Source organism: Salvelinus alpinus, chromosome 8, assembly GCF_045679555.1.
Source record: "Salvelinus alpinus chromosome 8, SLU_Salpinus.1, whole genome shotgun sequence".
In the NCBI taxonomy this organism is placed as follows: Eukaryota; Metazoa; Chordata; class Actinopteri; order Salmoniformes; family Salmonidae; genus Salvelinus; species Salvelinus alpinus.
Window position 1 is genome coordinate 72628385 of NC_092093.1, and position 18795 is coordinate 72647179.

At 44.0% G+C, this 18795-nt stretch overlaps 1 protein-coding gene across 6 annotated transcripts in view; it reads left to right on the forward strand.

The window, feature by feature from the left end:
* The first annotated feature begins 547 nt into the window (after positions 1 to 547).
* Positions 548 to 18795, forward strand: part of col11a1a (collagen, type XI, alpha 1a) — an 86648-nt gene continuing 68400 nt past the window's right edge. For 3 of the 6 annotated variants that reach the window (XM_071414982.1, XM_071414980.1, XM_071414981.1), the window contains exons 1-4: positions 548 to 926; positions 8266 to 8430; positions 9748 to 9961; positions 13634 to 13796. In XM_071414982.1, the coding sequence (XP_071271083.1) occupies positions 812 to 926; positions 8266 to 8430; positions 9748 to 9961; positions 13634 to 13796 (657 nt within the window). In that variant the 5' untranslated portion in view covers positions 548 to 811. The remainder of the gene's footprint in view (positions 927 to 8265; positions 8431 to 9747; positions 9962 to 13633; positions 13797 to 18795) is intronic. The other 3 variants (XM_071414983.1, XM_071414984.1, XM_071414985.1) reach the window with 2 other exon arrangements.

The following is an 18795-nucleotide window of genomic DNA, read 5'->3' on the forward strand; positions in this document are numbered from 1 at the left end:
TTTCTGGAACTCTCCTGAAAAGAGAAAAGTCAGATATTTCTGGAGAATATGATTCAGTCTGTCAGGGTTTTACATGGAGAAGAAGAGTGAAAATGAATCAATGACATGCATTGCTCATGCATGATGTGATGCTTAAATCCACAGAAAATATGTAATAATATAATAAAGTGAGGTGGCAACCGGTTGGTTGCTTGTATCAAATCCTGTGGCAGCCCCCCACACCTCTCCAAAAAAACGGTATATGTAAGTGTATATACATGTGTGTCTTTCTGAGGGGTTGGGTTAATAAAGTGATCTCAATAATTCTCTCTCACCCCAATGTCATTCCGTTAATTCCCGGGACATTTCCAGAAAGTCGAAGCCGTTTTTTTTATCTTACTATTTATTTAAAAAATATATATACGTGGACGAGCGCTCAGGGAAGAATTCACATCAGCTTTGCAAAACTGATGGGTGGATCCCAATGAGAATTTCTAGCCCCGTGATTTGCTAATCGGGGGCTTTTCCCCTTGTCATTTCGCTGTAACCGTGGGTTTGGTTTGTGGTGCTTGCCCAGCCCTCCTGTCGGTGTCGCTCCTAGGGTATCAAGTGCTCTCTGGGAGTTTTGATTAAAGCCCAAATACCTTCAGTCAGAAGGCTGGGCACTGGAAAAGAAGACCGTATAGGGGCCTGGAGTGGCTGAGAGAAGAGGCTAAACACTTACTTATGGCTGTTTAGTGTAATTATCCATCACATTTGGGATTGTGGAAGGGAAGTCTTTTAAAATCAGTTGAAGTCGCCCAAGTTTTGTTCACTTTTGTGGGCGCCGACCATGGAGATGCAAAGGTGGTCCACAAGGTGGAAAACGAAAAGGTGGATTATGGATTCCACTGTAACCGCATTCATCACTTTAACCCTGGTTCTTCAGGCTACACATGTCAGAGCAGGTAAGAATACTTTTTAGGATCCAAAAAAGTGTGTGTAAAAGTACTAGAGACTAGGGACTGTCATTCAACCGCGGCAGAAAACTTGGGTCTGTTCGGGAAAACATGATGGAGAGATCAGGGAAGACAAAAGGGTCGGGTTTTGGCAACTGTATTTTCAATGAGCAACGCAACTAGATGTGAGAGGAAAGGTAGGAACGAGATATATGATTCCTATATGATTCAGTCAAGCGGTCTGTGGATGTATAGCTACCAATTAACTCAAGGCAAGTTACAATTGCACCAAAGTGCCCCTCGTCACAAAGTAAAGCGGATCACATATTTTATTGAAAATTTAAGTTCAAAGATATATACCCAAATATACGTTGCATACTATTGCCATTGGTTCCAAATAGATGTAGGTATCACTATGTCAAGTGTTTCAAAGGGTTATGACGATTTTTGTTTATTTTACATCTATTGAAATGCATTGTAACTAATATACCCTCTACTTATTTTTCCACAACATTTTTATGCATGATTAAATAGCCTTTTATATCCACCATAAAGTTTAAACAGTTACCTCAACTATGCACAATGTTTATTTGGTGCACATGTTTTTCTTTCCTGGTAACTTTACTTCGCTTAGTTTCGTTGTGAAGGGGCCGTTAAAGAATTTGTCTAGCACCCCATTTAGAGACAGCTTTAGAGATTTATGCTGAAAAAAACCTCGTTCGAATTAGTGGTCCGTTAGGTGTGTGTGGAATTCCGCACGGCTTGAGATTGCAGCCTGACAGTTTGTTAAATAATTATGCAGCCAGAGGAGAGGTGTCTGTCAATTTTATTCATGGCTCCGGGGCACGGGAAATTTCAAGACCTGAGTCCGGAGTAGGCTATCCGAATCTCTCTAAAGGACCCGGTATCATTTAATATAGTCCTTATTAGTTATTGTCAGTGGTCACATTGCTGTTTTATAATACATTAAAACAGTAATGGTCCATTTTGATCCGTTATACTGCGCACATTATAGCCTAGGTATTGAATTCTATTTCATCTGGGCCCATTTTTTCAACAATTATCTATGTGGATTTCGCCTATCATATAGGATTAAATGTAGAAAGAGTTAATAGAATGGATGAATCATTGACTTGAATGGGGACCCCCGTTCTATTCATTATATTTCGATACATTTAATCCTACCTGATAGGCGAAATCCAGATTCGTAACTTTTGAAAAACTGGGCCTTGATTTCCATACATTTTACCAGACACTCCTCGACTTACAGGAGCAATTAGGGTTAAATGCCTTGCTCAAGAGCACATCAACAGATTGGGGCTTGGGGATTTAAACCAGCAATCTTTTAGTTACTGGCCCAACCGCTACGCTACCTGCCTCTCTTGTCCCCCTGTAGCCTAGACAATGCATCTATTTCTGAAAGTGTGGTCATTGCAAGCTGGAATCCATTTTTAACAATGAAATGATATTGAATATTGGCATGGTTTGATCATTGGGGAGTTGTGCAGTGTGGCAGACCCGTCAGACTTATCCACTGGGGAAGGGTGTGTCAAGGCTACATTTTCATTAGTAATAAGGAGATTGTTCATTACTTAACTAGACTTTATTTATTCGCATTTTTACCTGGCACTGCAAATTTCCTGGTATTATTTCGGGTCATGGTGTATGGCGGCCCAGGAGCGGACTGGCCAACTGGTATTTCCAGATGGGCTGGTCCATTTTTAGCCTAGTGGGCCGGCCTGTCTAACTTCAGATTTTTGCGCAGAATTATCATTATCTGGCTAATAATGGGAGCCTCGAGGAAAAAAATGGGCTGTTGTGTTAGAAATGCCTGAGCCCATTTTTGGTCCCAGTCTGCCCCTGTACTGTCCGTGCCCGTGGACTTTCTGATAGATTCTGAGTGGTCAAGCAGCACATCACTGACTTGCCAAAAGGAGGACCCTTTCTCCACACTGCCCTAGTCCGCACTGAAGACCAGCAAGAGACTGGAGGGGCTTGTGCAACTTCGTGCCCAACTTTCCCCCCTGAATTTTGCACTTGCATGTTTGGTTTGGGGAGACAAGGCCGTGTTGTCTGAGCTCGGAGCGGTGCACACTCCCTCCATGGTGGGAATGTTTCCAGTCTAAGTGCTGTGCAGTTATTTGATGATGGTTCTCGTTGCACTTCCCTATTATTTTAGAGGCTTCAAAGGGCCGACCAATAGTATATAGGCCAGCAGCATACAGTCCAGTCTTACTCCCATAATGGGGGGTGAGTGAGTCACTGACTAGGTCTTCAACATCATAGACCTCTTCATAATTAAACTACTTCTCTAGGATACATGCGTCTTTCTTTTACTTAGGCTACACACTTTATTATAGCGTTATGCTATTGTAGATATTTCATTAAGAAAGATTTATCAGACTGAATCGAAACCGTTGATGACATTGGTCTTTTTCATTCTTATGGCTCTTCTTACTTGCATTCTGATGATTATACTTCTAGGAACAGTCGATGTATTATATTTGTTCATGTATATGCGTCGCCCCTATTCAGTCTTTCAATATTTGCTAATGGCCGTCCAGAGCAGAACAAGGCCTACACAGAACTCGTCATTGTTAAAACCCATATAAGTCACTATTTACTATTCACTTCCATCATTTTTTCTGTCCTATAGCCTACTGTATATACAGTATGTGTTTTATGTCTTTGTGAGTTTCTCTGCTGGTGTTTATGGAGCATTAGGCTGTTTCTGAAGGGTGCCTTCCCTGAGCTAGCAGTGTACAGACACGTTTTCACAGCCCCTGGGGCATGGGCTCCTCTCCGGTGCATTCCTGCCGACAAACAGAACCCTCAAAACCCACTCTACTCTACTCTACTCTACTCTACTCTACTCTACTCTACTCTACTCTACCCTTTTTTCTCTCTCTCTCTCTCTCTCTCTCTCTCTCTCTCTCTCTCTCTCTCTCTCTCTCTCTCTCTCTCTCTCTCTCTCTCTCTCTCTCTCTCTGAAGGGTAAGGAAACATGGACAATCAGGTCTAAAGTGAAGGGGACTTTTGTTCTATTTGTTGTAGGTATTTTCAAGCCGACTGTCTCATCCATGACTAGATTGATTTACATTGGCCTGTTGGGGATATTGATGGGGGTTATTTATGTCGGTCATCATGATCACTCCCCCTTTACCTCATGATGGTGATTCTGATTTTACATGATTACATGTTGTTTGGACTGTATAAGCCATGCCTTGTAATTTGGCAATATATTTAGACTTTTTACTTGTTGGGGTATTTTTGAAGTAGAAGTCCGCAAGGTGATATTCAGCTTTGATATTTTATGCAGTGGAATTAAAAGAGTTAAAGAGAGCAGAAAAAACACACACTTTGAAACGTGGATTGTTTTCAGTGAATTTTCCTTGGTATGACACACCAGCATAAAGCAGTGTTGTTTGAGCCTGGAGTGTGGAAGTCCAATAGGGGAGAGAGTAGGGGTAGAGGGAGAGAGGGAGAGCGAGAGAGGAGAGGGAGAGCGAGAGAGTAGGGGTAGAGTGAGAGAGGGAGGGAGAGCGAGAGAGTAGGGGTAGAGTGAGAGGGGTAGAGGGAGAGATATTCTGTCTGAATACATTATTTGAGTCTCAGGGAGCAGCAGGTGAAAAGGTATTCTCTTTTTACCGGCCAATTTCACCTCCCTAGCCAAAAACAACAAAGTCTGGAACATAATATATCCTTCTTACATGCTCCTCATATCTGACTGATGATCTGGCATGTTTTGTGATGAGAAAAGAGCCGAAGAGCAAATTTTTTGGCCTCTGTTCCGAGAACTATGTTTTAGTGTTTGTAGCACTGCCAGAAACACGCTGTTGTCTCGTCTATACATCTGCATGAATATCCATATGTGTTAACTTGACAAGTGAGGTAACATCAAAACCTGCAACCCATGTATATTTTAGGCTAATGTTGCCTAGCTCTTCTTCCCCCCAACCTCATCAATTAGCACACCGTAGGTCTCACAGGAGGTTGGTGGCACCTTAATTGGGGAGGACGGGTCGTGGTAATGGCTGGAGCGGAACAGCTGCAATAGTATCAAATACATTCCATTCCATTTGCTCCGTTCCAGACATTATTATGAGCCATCCTCTCCTCAGCAGCCTCCACTGGTAGATCTTTTTGAACAGCCAATAACTGAGCAACAGTGGAGGCCCCTGTATGTGGATACTATGAGTTGGCCCTTTTCCCCTTCGGATTATGTAGGGCCCCTTTCCTTCCCGTGCCACCTAGGGATTTGGACTGGGAGATATGTGTCCTTATTTGCACAGCGGCCATGAGCAAACTCACACCAGCTCATCAGATGGGTGGTTTCAGAGACTTCACACACTCATTTGGTGTTTTAATGGATTCGGGTATATTGACGTTTTTTTGGCACCTGGGTGAGGGGGTCGCCCATTGGCCAAATTACCACCCATCTGGAATATATGAGGCCTTGAGACAGTTAGAGCTGACTGAGAGAGAAAGAGAGAGAGAGGTGCTCTCTTGGAATAAAACTCACTCACAAAGAGCTCTTCAGTTCAGTTAGAAAAGCCCTGTAGCTTCCTGGGTACCTTTCACAGTATACAAAATGACCACGTGGTCTTGGAGATGATATCCCTATCACCTTCTCTCTCACAGTAACATTATATTCTTCTGAGATTCTTTTCAACTTTGTCTATAGTTTTTTGTTTAATTTTGAGTCCATTTTGAGTAGCTAAGTCTGTCTCTGTCTTTCCCCCTGGGTGAGTGATTCATTCAGTCATATATAGGGGCTATAGCCTTGGTGTGATGGAGGGGGAGTCAGGGTATGGTTGGTTCAATGGGCAGGCAGACTGGTCAACACAAAGGTTTCCTTTGGGACACAGAATAATAGATGTGACAGACCTTTGCTTTTGAGAGATTTAAGGGGGTCATGAGTGTGTTCTCAGCCTGGGGAATGTGCTGCTGGTGTATATATGTGTGTGTGTGAGTGTGTGTGTGTGTGTGTGTGTGTGTGTGTGTGTGTGTGTGTGTGTGTGTGTGTGTGTGTGTGTGTGTGTGTGTGTGTGTGTGTGTGTGTGTGTGTGTGTGTGTGTGTGTGTGTGTGTGTGTGTGTGTGTGTGTGTGTGTGTGTGTGTGTGTGTGTGTGGTACTCTCTCAGACATCGTTTATTTTTCTTGTCTTTTTCAACCCAGGCCTCAAAGCATAGATGAAGGAGAGTGGTTGCTGTTTAATTTAATGCTAGACTTTTTGGAGAAGTCGTTTTTGGTGATGTATGAAAATAGCTTTTTCCTGAGTCTATTCTGAGACACATGTTTTAATCACGGTAGCTATCTGTCCCATATGAGACAAGAGACCCAGATATGAACCTCCTATGGGTGGGTGCACTAATCATTTAGCATGAAAATGGGAAAGATACAGGTATGACCTATGATCTATGGCAGCTTCTCCCTGACACCTGTCAGTCATTCATTAAGCACTGATAATAAAGGTTAAATATACTTAATACATTGATTTCAGTTCAAGCTTTAAAGCCTGGTGAAAGTTGCAGGACTGAAACTTTGCTGAATCATTGTTTTGTTTTTGAATACAGTAAATCTCCGGCCTCTCCTTTTCTTTAATCAGTGACACTCACACTTTCCTTTTCTTTAATCAGTGACACTCACACACCCCGACTAAAAACACACTGATTAGATGGTCACTAATGGTGATGTTGATGACCCAATGAGATAAATGCAGAAACATCATCTCATGCTGTGAAATATATAACACGATAACAGTCATAGTGAATATATTAAAGCAGGTCATGCGTTTAGTTTGAGCTGGGAAACCAACACATTATGGACTCAGTTAGAACAGCTAGTTTTGGCTCAGTACTTATGTATATACTGTATGTACTGTATATATCATCTAGTTAGTACAGAAGACATCCTTTTATGCAATGGAAATTGCTTCGTGTTGAAACAGGGACATGATTCTCCACATGCTCCATTGAGCAGTATGAAGCATGTCATTATAGTTTGCTTATCCCTGGTGGAGCTGGAATGTCTGCCTGAGTGTGTCCAGAGGAAAATATAAATTTTTATAAGATCTCCTTGTATAAAGTAGCTAAAGAAACGTATGAATGATCTGATTGGCGCGTGCCAAAGCAAACAGTGGTTTTAGACCAGCCACATAAGGCCTGATGCCTTTAGACAGCAAGGGCTGGTTCTGCACCGTGTAAAAACAGATTAAGGTTCAAGCCCCTTAACAATCCGGTAGTGTATTGCCTGTGTAATGTGTATATTATTCTATAGCACAGTCTGAAACTAGTCTCAGTTTCAATTCCTCACTCATGATTTTGAGTCTAGGCAGATTTTTTGTTCTCCCTTAGCAGTCTACTGTTTTCTATGCTATACCAACACTCAATTTTGAACTCTTGGGAATAACATGCTACCTCCCAGTCTCCCAGCCCTATCATGGAGCTGATGTTTACACTGAGACAGTGTTTTGATTAACAGTATGATCACCACCCCAGCTTTCCCATGGGTCAGTCTCACTGGGGTGTCGGATCAAACACAGGTTCCTTTATGTAAAGAGCATCAGATTGGAGGGTATGGGAAACCCAGAGTGTAGGCTGACTGTGACCCTTATCAAAGTATACCTACATCCACAACATTGTGTTATAAGATTGGCCGGCCGTGGGAGCATTGTTTATTATGCTGCTAGTGGTCATTCTGCTTTGGGATGGAGATACTTCCTGTCACATGGTCCCGTACAGTGTTAGCTGGGCCTGCAGATCACACAAATGTGTCACAATGGGCTCCTGTTTCTTTTTGGGGGGGGCAGTATAACCAGTGTGTAGCCCACTGGACACACACTGGTTGAATCAACGTTTTTTCCCACATAATGTCAACAAAATTACGTTGAACCAACGTGGAATAAACGTTGAATTGACATCTGTGCCCAGTGGGTGATTTCTTCTATGGTTTATGCTGCATCTGACATATTGTCCAATGCTTCTGTCTATGTTCAATTATTTGATTTATTTCCTCGTTAGGTTATCACCAGAATGGGATATTCAGTAGATAGATATGGTGTCTTAATTAAAGAGTGAGCTATTCGGTAGCACTTTATTTGATGAGTCACCTTACACATGGTTCGTTGGATTGAAATGTGCTTTCTATTGAAGGCTATAAGACCAGGTTCATGAATGAAACAGTAGTTTGGTATGACGTGACACATGCATTTTATGTAAATGCAATAGATTGTGGTTGCTTGACATTCTAACTGTTGAAACAGAGTGATGTGCCATCTAGATTCACGTGCCCTCTGAAGTTCTTCTCAGATTATATACCATGTTGTATCTGCTCTCTCTTTCCAACAGCTGAACCGGTGGACGTGCTAAAAGTATTAGAATTTCACAATTCCCCCGAAGGAGTTCGGAAAACATCAGGATTTTGCACAAACCGAAGGGCGTCTAAGCCGGACACAGCCTACAGAGTTGGAAAACAGGCCCAGATCAGTGCCCCCACCAAGCAGTTATTCCCAGGTAAGACAAACCCGATCCCTCTATCCCCCCTGTCTCTCTCTGTAATGCCCCACATCCTGGCTGTGCAGAGCGGAGGGAGTGGTGTTTAAATGTGGCTTTTGTTGGTCCTGCCAAGGCTTTCGACAGGAGATGCCATCCCTGATCTGATTATGCGGCACGGCTGTATTTCTACCTCAAGAGTGTTTGTAATACACCAACCCCAGAGAGAGAGAATCTGGCTGAGAGAACTAGCTCGGCTAACTACAGTACAATGCAGGTTCTTTTGCAGTCCGAAGCACAGTGGAGTTGGTGTACTGTACTTTGCCTGCTTCTGTTTGGTTATTAATAAGATTTAGAGACCATTGATCACATTTGTATGGCTCGACAGGGCTGGAATGAACGGTTTCAACAGTTGTATCTCACATAAAGCTGTATGCATTCAGTCAGGTAGCGAAGCTCCTACAAACAGATCAGCAAAAACATAGACCACTGAATGGATTTACTGACAAGGGAATACACATGTCACGCTTTCAGTGGTGCCTGTAAGACAGGGTTGTGTGGAATGAAGAATATGGACTCAATGGAAGACATGTAAAAAATTATAAACTATTATTATGAGTATACTTGATTATACTCCAGAGGTGTTTCAGCTGTTTTATGAGAGACAGTAAGATACTTTTTTTACACATCTGTGACTCATTCATTGATCTGTTGAGTTGAAGTAACTTTATGTCCTCTTAAAGTTTTGTAGGATATTGTTATGACGTTTATTCCTCTTTGGCAAAACTTATGAAATCGCTAATGGATCATTTTTGTCTAATAAACTACGAAAAAAGTGTCAATAAATCTATTTTAATGTGCAGACATTGGTTGCCTTCCAATTTGGCTCTTCTGAAAGGAAAATGTTACTCTAAAGACCTGGGATTTTTCATATTCATTATCATTGTCCTCCGAAACTTATAGAATTGTCCACAAGCCTGGAAATGTACATTAATAAAGTAGTAGACGATTAGCTCATGTCTATTTGGATGCTTGAAGTATTGTAAACCTGGTGGTAGTCACATTAGAACAAATGAGACCTTACACTAAACAACATAAAAGCAATGTGTATTTATAAGAAACTGTATACATTTATGTGAGAATGTAAAGGGTAACTGAATCCAAAAGTCCTCACCTGTGATTTCCTTTTTGTCGCAATCAATAAAGATCTTACGACTGACTCAGTCACATAGTGTGTTCCTGTGTATTTATAGCCTGATCTAACCTGCGTTCTGTCCATTGTGTAGGGGGTGTCTTACTGTATCTCTGTATTTCTAACCCAACCTGTGTGTTCTGTAGGGGGTGTGTTCCCTGAAGACTTCTCCATCCTGACCACCCTCAGGCCCAAGGCCGGCCTCCAGTCCTTCCTGCTGTCTGTTTACAGTGAGCAGGGCGTGCAGCAGCTGGGGGTGGAGGTGGGACGCTCACCCGTCTTCCTGTATGAGGACCAGAGCGGCAAGCCCGCCCCTGAGGACTACCCCCTGTTCCGCTCTCTCAACCTGGCCGACGGAAAGTAAGTCAAGCCTGACCTACCACTACTGCTGCTGGTTGGTCTCACAGAGACCAGGGAGAGGGAGGTAGTGGAGGGGAGGGGTGGTAGGGAGGAAGAGAGACCATCGCTGCTCACAGAGACTAGAGGGAAGGAGGGAGGGATGGATGTTGAAGAGGGACGGTAAAGGGGTGAAAACAGAGCTTAGTTAACCTGGTGCATGTCTCTCCACTCTGACTCTGTCCATACTCAAACCTGGTGCATATCTCTCCACTCTGACTCTGTCCATACTCAAACCTGGTGCATGTCTCTCCACTCTGACTCTGTCCATACTCAAACCTGGTGCATATCTCTCCACTCTGACTCTGTCCATACTCAAACCTGGTGCATGTCTCTCCACTCTGACTCTGTCCATACTCAAACCTGGTGCATATCTCTCCACTCTGACTCTGTCCATACTCAAACCTGGTGCATGTCTCTCCACTCTGACTCTGTCCATACTCAAACCTGGTGCATGCTCAGAGTGCCTTGGTGTATGTGATTTGTCTTACTAGTCATCATTGGTTCTATGTTAACACTGCAAGACAAAATATTGTGGTATTTGAATGCCTTTCAGTCATGCTCAGCTTGACGTGACTAGTACTGCTGGGATGTTTGTCAGGGGGAGCGTGTAATGTATAAAGCCAAGGTACAGCCACGGCCTGTATGATAATCCTAAATATACTTACTTGCTGCCATGTCCTCTGTATTCACTAAGAAGCAGAAAACTTCTTCACCTCATCTCACCACAGGTGCCCATCACAGGATTAGGTCTGATATGGTCTGTCCCAGGGGTTAGGGTTAGATCCTGGGCTGCAGCACGGGGGATATGAAGGGTTAGGGGGGTCCTGGGTAGTAAAAGAAGTACAAGGGGATACAAGGGTCAGAGACAGTGGATTACTTGGGCGCGGAAACGACTACCATGGGAACTCTGACCACAGCCATGAGAGGAAAATGGAGGAGAGGTTGGAGGAGGGATGTTGTCCTTACATTATTAACCTCCTGGATTACCTCATCCAATCAGATTCCGTGCAGAGAGTCTCTTAGTTTCCGTCAGTGAATGCCTGATTATCCGCTCGGGGTTTGGAAATCCCGGAATTCTCCCTGAGAGCTGTAGCTTAGTGTACATGAGCCGGTGGCGAAACACGGGAGAACAAACAAACAGAGGAGACGCTGAGAAAACGCTCTGTTTTTTTATCTTAACAAATAGTTTTATTATGTCTCTCTGTGTTGTTTTCCTAAGCAGCCAAATGTTTTTTTTTTTTATAGACTAGTTTGTTTTCCTGGGCTTGGAAGAAGCGGTCAGTGGACATTTGTGGTCTAGATAGATATTAGAATGAGATCTTCCGCTTAAAATGTCATGTCATGTTTAGATACATCAAAGGTCCTTAGTTTCATGCGAGAAAATCTTGGTTTGGTTAGATTTTTGTAAAATGTTAACTCTAACACCACAGAGTAAGAGTAGAGACTATGCTGCCATTCTAACACCACAGAGTAAGAGTAGAGACCATGCTGCCATTCTAACACCACAGAGTAAGAGTAGAGACCATGCTGCCATTCTAACACCACAGAGTAAGAGTAGAGACTATGCTGCCATTCTAACACCACAGAGTAAGAGTAGAGACCATGCTGCCATTCTAACACCACAGAGTAAGAGTAGAGACCATGCCGCCATTCTAACACCACAGAGTAAGAGTAGAGACCATGCTGGCATTCTAACACCACAGAGTAAGAGTAGAGACCATGCTGCCATTCTAACACCACAGAGTAAGAGTAGAGACCATGCTGCCATTCTAACACCACAGAGTAAGAGTAGAGACCATGACGCCATTCTAACACCACAGAGTAAGAGTAGAGACCATGCTGCCATTCTAACACCACAGAGTAAGAGTAGAGACCATGCTGCCATTCTAAAATCACAGAGTAAGAGTAGAGACCATGCTGCCATTCTAACACCACAGAGTAAGAGTAGAGACCATGCTGCCATTCTAACACCACAGAGTAAGAGTAGAGACCATGCCGCCATTCTAACACCACAGAGTAAGAGTAGAGACCATGCCGCCATTCTAACACCACAGAGTAAGAGTAGAGACCATGCCGCCATTCTAACACCACAGAGTAAGAGTAGAGACTATGCTGCCATTCTAACACCACAGAGTAAGAGTAGAGACCATGCTGCCATTCTAACACCACAGAGTAAGAGTAGAGACCATGCCGCCATTCTAACACCACAGAGTAAGAGTAGAGACCATGCCGCCATTCTAACACCACAGAGTAAGAGTAGAGACCATGCCGCCATTCTAACACCACAGAGTAAGAGTAGAGACCATGCTGCCATTCTAACACCACAGAGTAAGAGTAGAGACCATGCCGCCATTCTAACACCACAGAGTAAGAGTAGAGACCATGCCGCCATTCTAACACCACAGAGTAAGAGTAGAGACGATGCTGCCATTCTAACACCACATAGTAAGAGTAACCCCCATTTTGTGGAAGTTCTGCGGGGTGCTTTTGTCCACTGAGCAGTTTTGTGACCTACTGTCTGAAGAGCAATGTACTCTGTGCAGGATTTTAGCACTTAAGGACCTGGATGAAGTCCAACACAAGGCCTTTTCCAAATCACTGACTAGGCTGTAACTAATGCTGCCTATCTACCCGGCCAGCCCCCTTCAGTTAATGCATTGTTATAGAGATATACTGTAAATGCGTACTTAAACAGTGGAAAAATGATAGTATTGCTGTAGTGTCATTCAAAGGAAAGACATTCAAACATTTCCAAGGTATCAGCTGAAGCAACCGTCAGATGAGAAAGTGGATTTTCTTTATAATTATTGCCAAAATCAAACATGTACATAATGGCTGATTAACTAAATGCTTGGGTTGCTATCATAATGAGAGGTATACTGTAAAAGAGTTGTCATCCAAGTGCAGCCATATTGATCAGTATTGCTGACTGACTGGTTCTTGAAGCGCCTTGGCTTGGCTTTTGGTCAGTGGGATCTGATCAGTTCCGGCCCTCCTCCTCATCTCCTCCTCCTCCTGCTATCTCCTCCTCTTCCTCATCCTCTTCCTCCTTAGGACAATGTTTTGACTGTGCACCTTCTGCTCCCTCTTGCTCTTTCCTGACACACACTTTCCACAATGTTCAGCACGTCTGTCATGTTGAGTAACCCAGAAGGAGGATTAAGTTTGGAGTTTAATGAGTATAATCCCGTGTTAAACAGGGCCAGAGTGTGGGGGCAAAAATGTGCTCCGCTGCCTGGCCTGGCTGCCTGGCCTGGGCTGGAATGTAATAGCCCAAGTGCTGCCGGTGGCAAACTGTCCTGAAGGGGGCTTGGGAGGTGTTGGGCTTACGCGTGACCACGCCAGTTAACCCTTTGTGTGTGTCTCAAATGGCACCCTTTTCCCTATATAGTGCACTACTTTAGACTATGGACCCTGGTAAATAGTAGTCCACTACAGCATATAGGGAATAGGGTTCCATTTGAGACACAACCATGATCTGTCTGTTTGTGGAGGTTTTTGTTAGCCTGGCTAAACGCTACAAACGACTCCACTGTTTGACTTGGTGAGCGCAACGTTCAGGGTAGGTTTTTGCAGAAGTCTAATCTGAACATCTCTCACCACATATCTGGTTTCTGTTGCTCCCTCTAACAGGTGGCATCGTGTGGCCATCAGTGTGGAGAAGAAGACGGTCACCATCATCGTGGACTGTAAACAGAAGATCACCAAACCCCTCCTCAGGAGTGACCGTGCCTCTATTAACACCAACGGGATCACTGTGTTCGGAACCAGGATCCTTGACGAGGAAGTCTTTCAGGTAAACACATGATGTTGGATATAAGGCTCTACTGTACATTCTGATTGGTTGGTGTAACATGGGCCGTATTCATTACTGCACGCCGTAGCAAGCCACAACAAAATGTTTTGCAACAAAAATGTGAGTTTCTTATTAGACAAGTTCAGGTAGTCCCTCCCCATTTCAATCTGCTTTCTTCAATTTGATTTCTTGTGAATACGACCATGAAGGTGTATGTTACAGTGTACACTGGGCCATAATATATTTGAGAGAGATCTGGGAGATAATAAATTGGAACTAGTTTGTAGTACCAACTGTCTTTGTCCTTATTGACCCAAGCTTTGGAGACATACAGAATCATTGGTGTCGATGTATCATATAATCAGTTGTAGTTCATTGTTGTTGATATTTCATCACATAGCAAAATCAGAGAGGAAGATACTCTGCCTGTGTGTGTCTTGATTACTCTTTGAAAGGGTCTTGAAGGAGAGACAAGCATGCAGGAGGCTGCGTGATATACATTCATTATTGCACCAAGGGTGTTCATGTTTTAACTCTAAATAAAAAAGCATGCATTGAAAGTTGAATGTCTTTTAAATGATGCTGTGTCTTTAAAATCCAACCAACGTAACAATGACTAATGTTTGTAGCCCATTGATTTAGAATGCAAGAAACATTTCAAACATCATGTTTGATTGTACAGTACATCAAACAACTACAACCATTGACAGATGCTTAAACCTAAAACCATTGACAGTACAAAACGTGTCAATGATCAAACACTTGTTTCTTTATGACTTTGGAGGAATGGCGTCTGTACAGAATACATTGTACTAATCAGCCACAGCTTTCCTCTGTTATGTGTAGCTAGCTCTCCGCTCTTGCTGCTCTGCTGTGTGAGAAAGGAGCGTGGAGTGCTCACCTCCATGACCATGTGTGTGTGTCCCCCAAATGGCACCGTATTCCCAATGTAGTGCACTACTTTTCACCTGGGCCCTGGTCAAAAGAACAAAAGAAGTGCACAATATAGGGAATAGGGTGCCTTTTTGGTACACCATGTATTGTTACTCTCCTTTGATGTAACCTGGAGGAATGTGGTGGTAATTAGACCAGTCTGCTCAGTGTCTGTCTGCCTTATGTGGGCTCAGGAATACTGTACATTCAACACTGTTAGACACCTTACAAAGGACCAAGCCAGATATTTCTACTAGCAGAAGGGGACATTGGATGTCATTTAGCTTCATGATGATCATAATATAAAGGCCAGTTCCAGATGAACAGCAGTCTGTCTATGGCTTCAGTCATTAGACATACAACTAAATATACAAAAGTATGTGGACACCCCTTCAAATTAGTGGATTTGTCTATTTCAGCCACACCTGTTGCTGACAGGTGTATAAAATGGAGTACACAGCCATGCAATCTCCTTAGACGAACATTGGCAGTAGAATGCCCTTACTGAAGAGCTCAGTGACTTTCAACGTGGCACCATCATAGGATGCCACCTTTCCAACAAGTCAGTTCGTCATATTTCTGCTCTGTTAGAGCTGCCCCATTCAACTGTTAGTGTTGTTATTCTGCAATGGAAATGTCTGGGAGCAACAACGGCTAAGCAGCGAAGTGGTAGGCCACACAAGCTCACAGAATGGGACTGCTGAGTGTTGAAGCGTGTAGTGCATAAAAATCGTCTGTCCTTGGTTGCAACACTCACTACAGAGTTCCAAACTGCCTCTGAAATCAACTTCAGCACAAGAACTGTTCGTCGGGAGCTTCATACAATGGGATTCCATGGCCGAGCAGCCGCACACAAGCCTAAGATCACCATGCGCAATGCGAAGCGTCGGCTGGAGTGATGTAAAGCTCGCCACCTCTGGAGCAGTGGAAACACATTCTCTCGAGTGATGAATCACGCTTCACCATTTGGCATTCCGACTGATTAATCTGGGTTTGGTGGATGCCAGGAGAATGCTACCTGCACCAATGCATAGTGCCAACTGTAAAGTTTGGTGGAGGAGGAATAATGGTCTGGGGCTGTTTTCATGGTTTGGGCTAGGCCTCTTAGTTCCAGTGAAGAGAAATCTTAATGCTACAGTATATAATGACATTCTAGATGATTCTGTACTTCCAACTTTGTGGCAACAGTTTGAGGAAGGCCGTTTCCTGTTCCAATATGACAATACCCCCATGCACAAAGCAAGGTCCATACAGAAATGGTTTGTCGAGATCTGTGTGGAAGAACTTGACTGACCTGCACAGAGTCCTGACCTCAGCCCTATCGAACACCTTTGGGATGAATTGGAACGCCGACTGCAAGCCAGACCTAATCTCCCAACATCAGTGGCCGACCTCACTAATGCTCTTGTGGCTGAATGGAAGCAAGTCCCCACAGTAATGTTCCAACATCTAGTGGAAAGCCTTCCCAGGAGAGTGGAGGCTGTTATAGCATCAAAGGGGGAACCAACTCCATATTAATACCCTTGAGTTTGGAATGAGATGTTCGACGAGCAGGTGTCCACATACTTTTGGTCATGTAGTGTAAGTAGCCTCGTATTAAACCTCTGGTAAGCTACTAGGCTACATTCTCATCTACATTGAAGAGTCTCATATAGCTTGCAATTAAAGATCTAACCCTAACCCTACTGTTTGACAGAGTGCAACTTCAGGGTTGATGGGTTCACTGAACACACAACACTGGACTGTAGGAATGTTTGGTTGTCTACTGCAGGTGCTTTTCATTTGGAGGGAACTTCAAATGGGCGCTGAAGCTGTGAGGGAAATGCTGTTGCTTAGTAAAGTGTAGTAAAGTGTTTTTAGTGGTTGAAAGAGGAGTGTTTTATGTTTTTGTTTGTTTGTTTTTGGCTAGAAAAGAGAAATCTGAGCACTATGTTGAGTTTACGTAACTTTCCTGAAAGAACTTCAATTGTGGAAGTTTTAGCGGTATGGCATGACATTGACTCACGCTAGTTAAGGTGATTATTGTTAGAATGTGTTAGTGTTTCTCTGACTTCATCACGTCTCCCTTTAGTGATGTGTGTGCTATCTCGGTCCGGCTCCCTGCAGTTCAGGCCGAGGTGGACGGTATTGGATCAGAGTGAGTTAGGATGTAAATAATGTCTGACAATGGGCTGATTGTCACGTGAGATAAATTGAAACACATGGTGTCTGGGGGGTAAAGGTCACCCCTGTGGTGTGAATGCAGAGGACAGGGCTGTGTTTGCCTGTGAGAGAGTGTGTTTGTTTATGGGGGGCTGGGTGGTTGGGGATTGACTCCTCATCATTCTCTGGCCCTGCCTGTGGCTGTGGGCTGATCGACTCTGCTGCTGGCTTTAACCATAACCCTAATAACCCTGACTGTGGGCTAACTGCTGCTGGCTCTAACCCTAACCTAACCCTGACTGTGGGCTGACTGCTGCTGGCTCTGACCCTAACCCTAACCCTGACTGTGGGCTGACTGCTGCTGGCTCTAACCCTAACCCTGACTGTGGGCTGACTGCTGCTGGCTCTAACCTTAACCCTAACCCTGACTGTGGGCTGACTGCTGCTGGCTCTAACCTTAACCCTAACCCTGACTGTGGGCTGACTGCTGCTGGCTCTAACCCTAACCTAACCCTAACCCTGACTGTGGGCTGACTGCTGCTGGCTCTAACCCTAACCCTAACCCTAACCCTGACTGTGGGCTGACTGCTGCTGGCTCTAACCCTAACCATAACCCTAACCCTGACTGTGGGCTGACTGCTGCTGCTACTGGCTCTTGAAAGCCATTTCACATAGTGCCGTGTCATCACCCTGGTGATTTGGTGTGTGGTGCGGTGTGGAGGGAGCCTCAGTGGTCACGTTGTTGCATTGTGTGTTGAAATGTGGCTTGCTGTGTGATTATCTTAGTGTCGCCTTGTATATGAACTGTTTTTAGGTTGCTGATATTAACTTTGATGGAGTAATAGCAAAGTGTGGTCATAGCACATTTGCTGTTCATTTTACATATGGTGTGAGTGTATCCCAGTTGCATTGCAGTTCACACTAAACTATTCCATTTGTTTCATGTTTCATGTTGAAATCTTTCATTCCCCCAACATGAACAGTATTGAAAGTCCCTCTGCCTTTATTCTCCCTGTCAGTTTTGATGAGATGTATTAGCTGGCCCAGAAGCCGGCAGCTGTATGAAATATAGTGGTTCCGATCAAAAGCTGCACAGTGAAATGGCTCAGAATGAGACCCATAAGACCAAGGTAACAGAGTCTGGAACAGAACTTCTGTCTGTTCTCTATGCGTAGTAATCACCTAGCTTCACAGTGTTGCATTCTGGGATAGGTGCAGAGGAAATACCGGAGTATTCTGTGTGGGACTCCCAAATCCCAACTGTATGTGAAAGGAGGGTGAAAACTAAGAAACCAAAAGCTAAAGTCATAATATTTTAAACCGGACCTTTTATAACCTATTATGCAAATGACACATTAAATGCACACACGTCGTTATTTCTCTAGCTCATACTTTGAACTTAGAATGTTCCTTGTAAATCGGATTAACTCTACAATATGCTGCTGTTAGCCTATGATACCTGCTTCACAGCGTCTGAAGGGTTCAGTTAGCCATACAGGACTGAGTGGATGAATGAGAGCCTTTCATTGCCCCTTCAGACCTTCCTCACCCCATGTTCCCTTCTTCCCCACCTCCTCCCCTCCTTCCCTCCTTCTCCGTCCCCCCTACTGAGCCACCACCATGAGACCCGTCTATTCATCCCGGGCTGACATTACCCGTCAGCGGCACAGACTTTAGCCCTGTATACCCCCCACCCCACCCCTCCCCTCCTCCTCATCCCTCTCCCCCTCCCCCCCTCCCCTCTCTCCTGTATCCTCTGTTCCTGACAGCCCAAAATTCCTCCCTGCTTAATGTGTCCCTGTAGGACGGTACGAAGGTGGCCCACTGACTGTTCTGTCCGCTGGTTGTTACTTTTCCTGGTCTGTGAGAGAAACGTGGAGGTTGTAAGGGATGGGGAGGTTATGTGAGTTCACTGACAAGATTA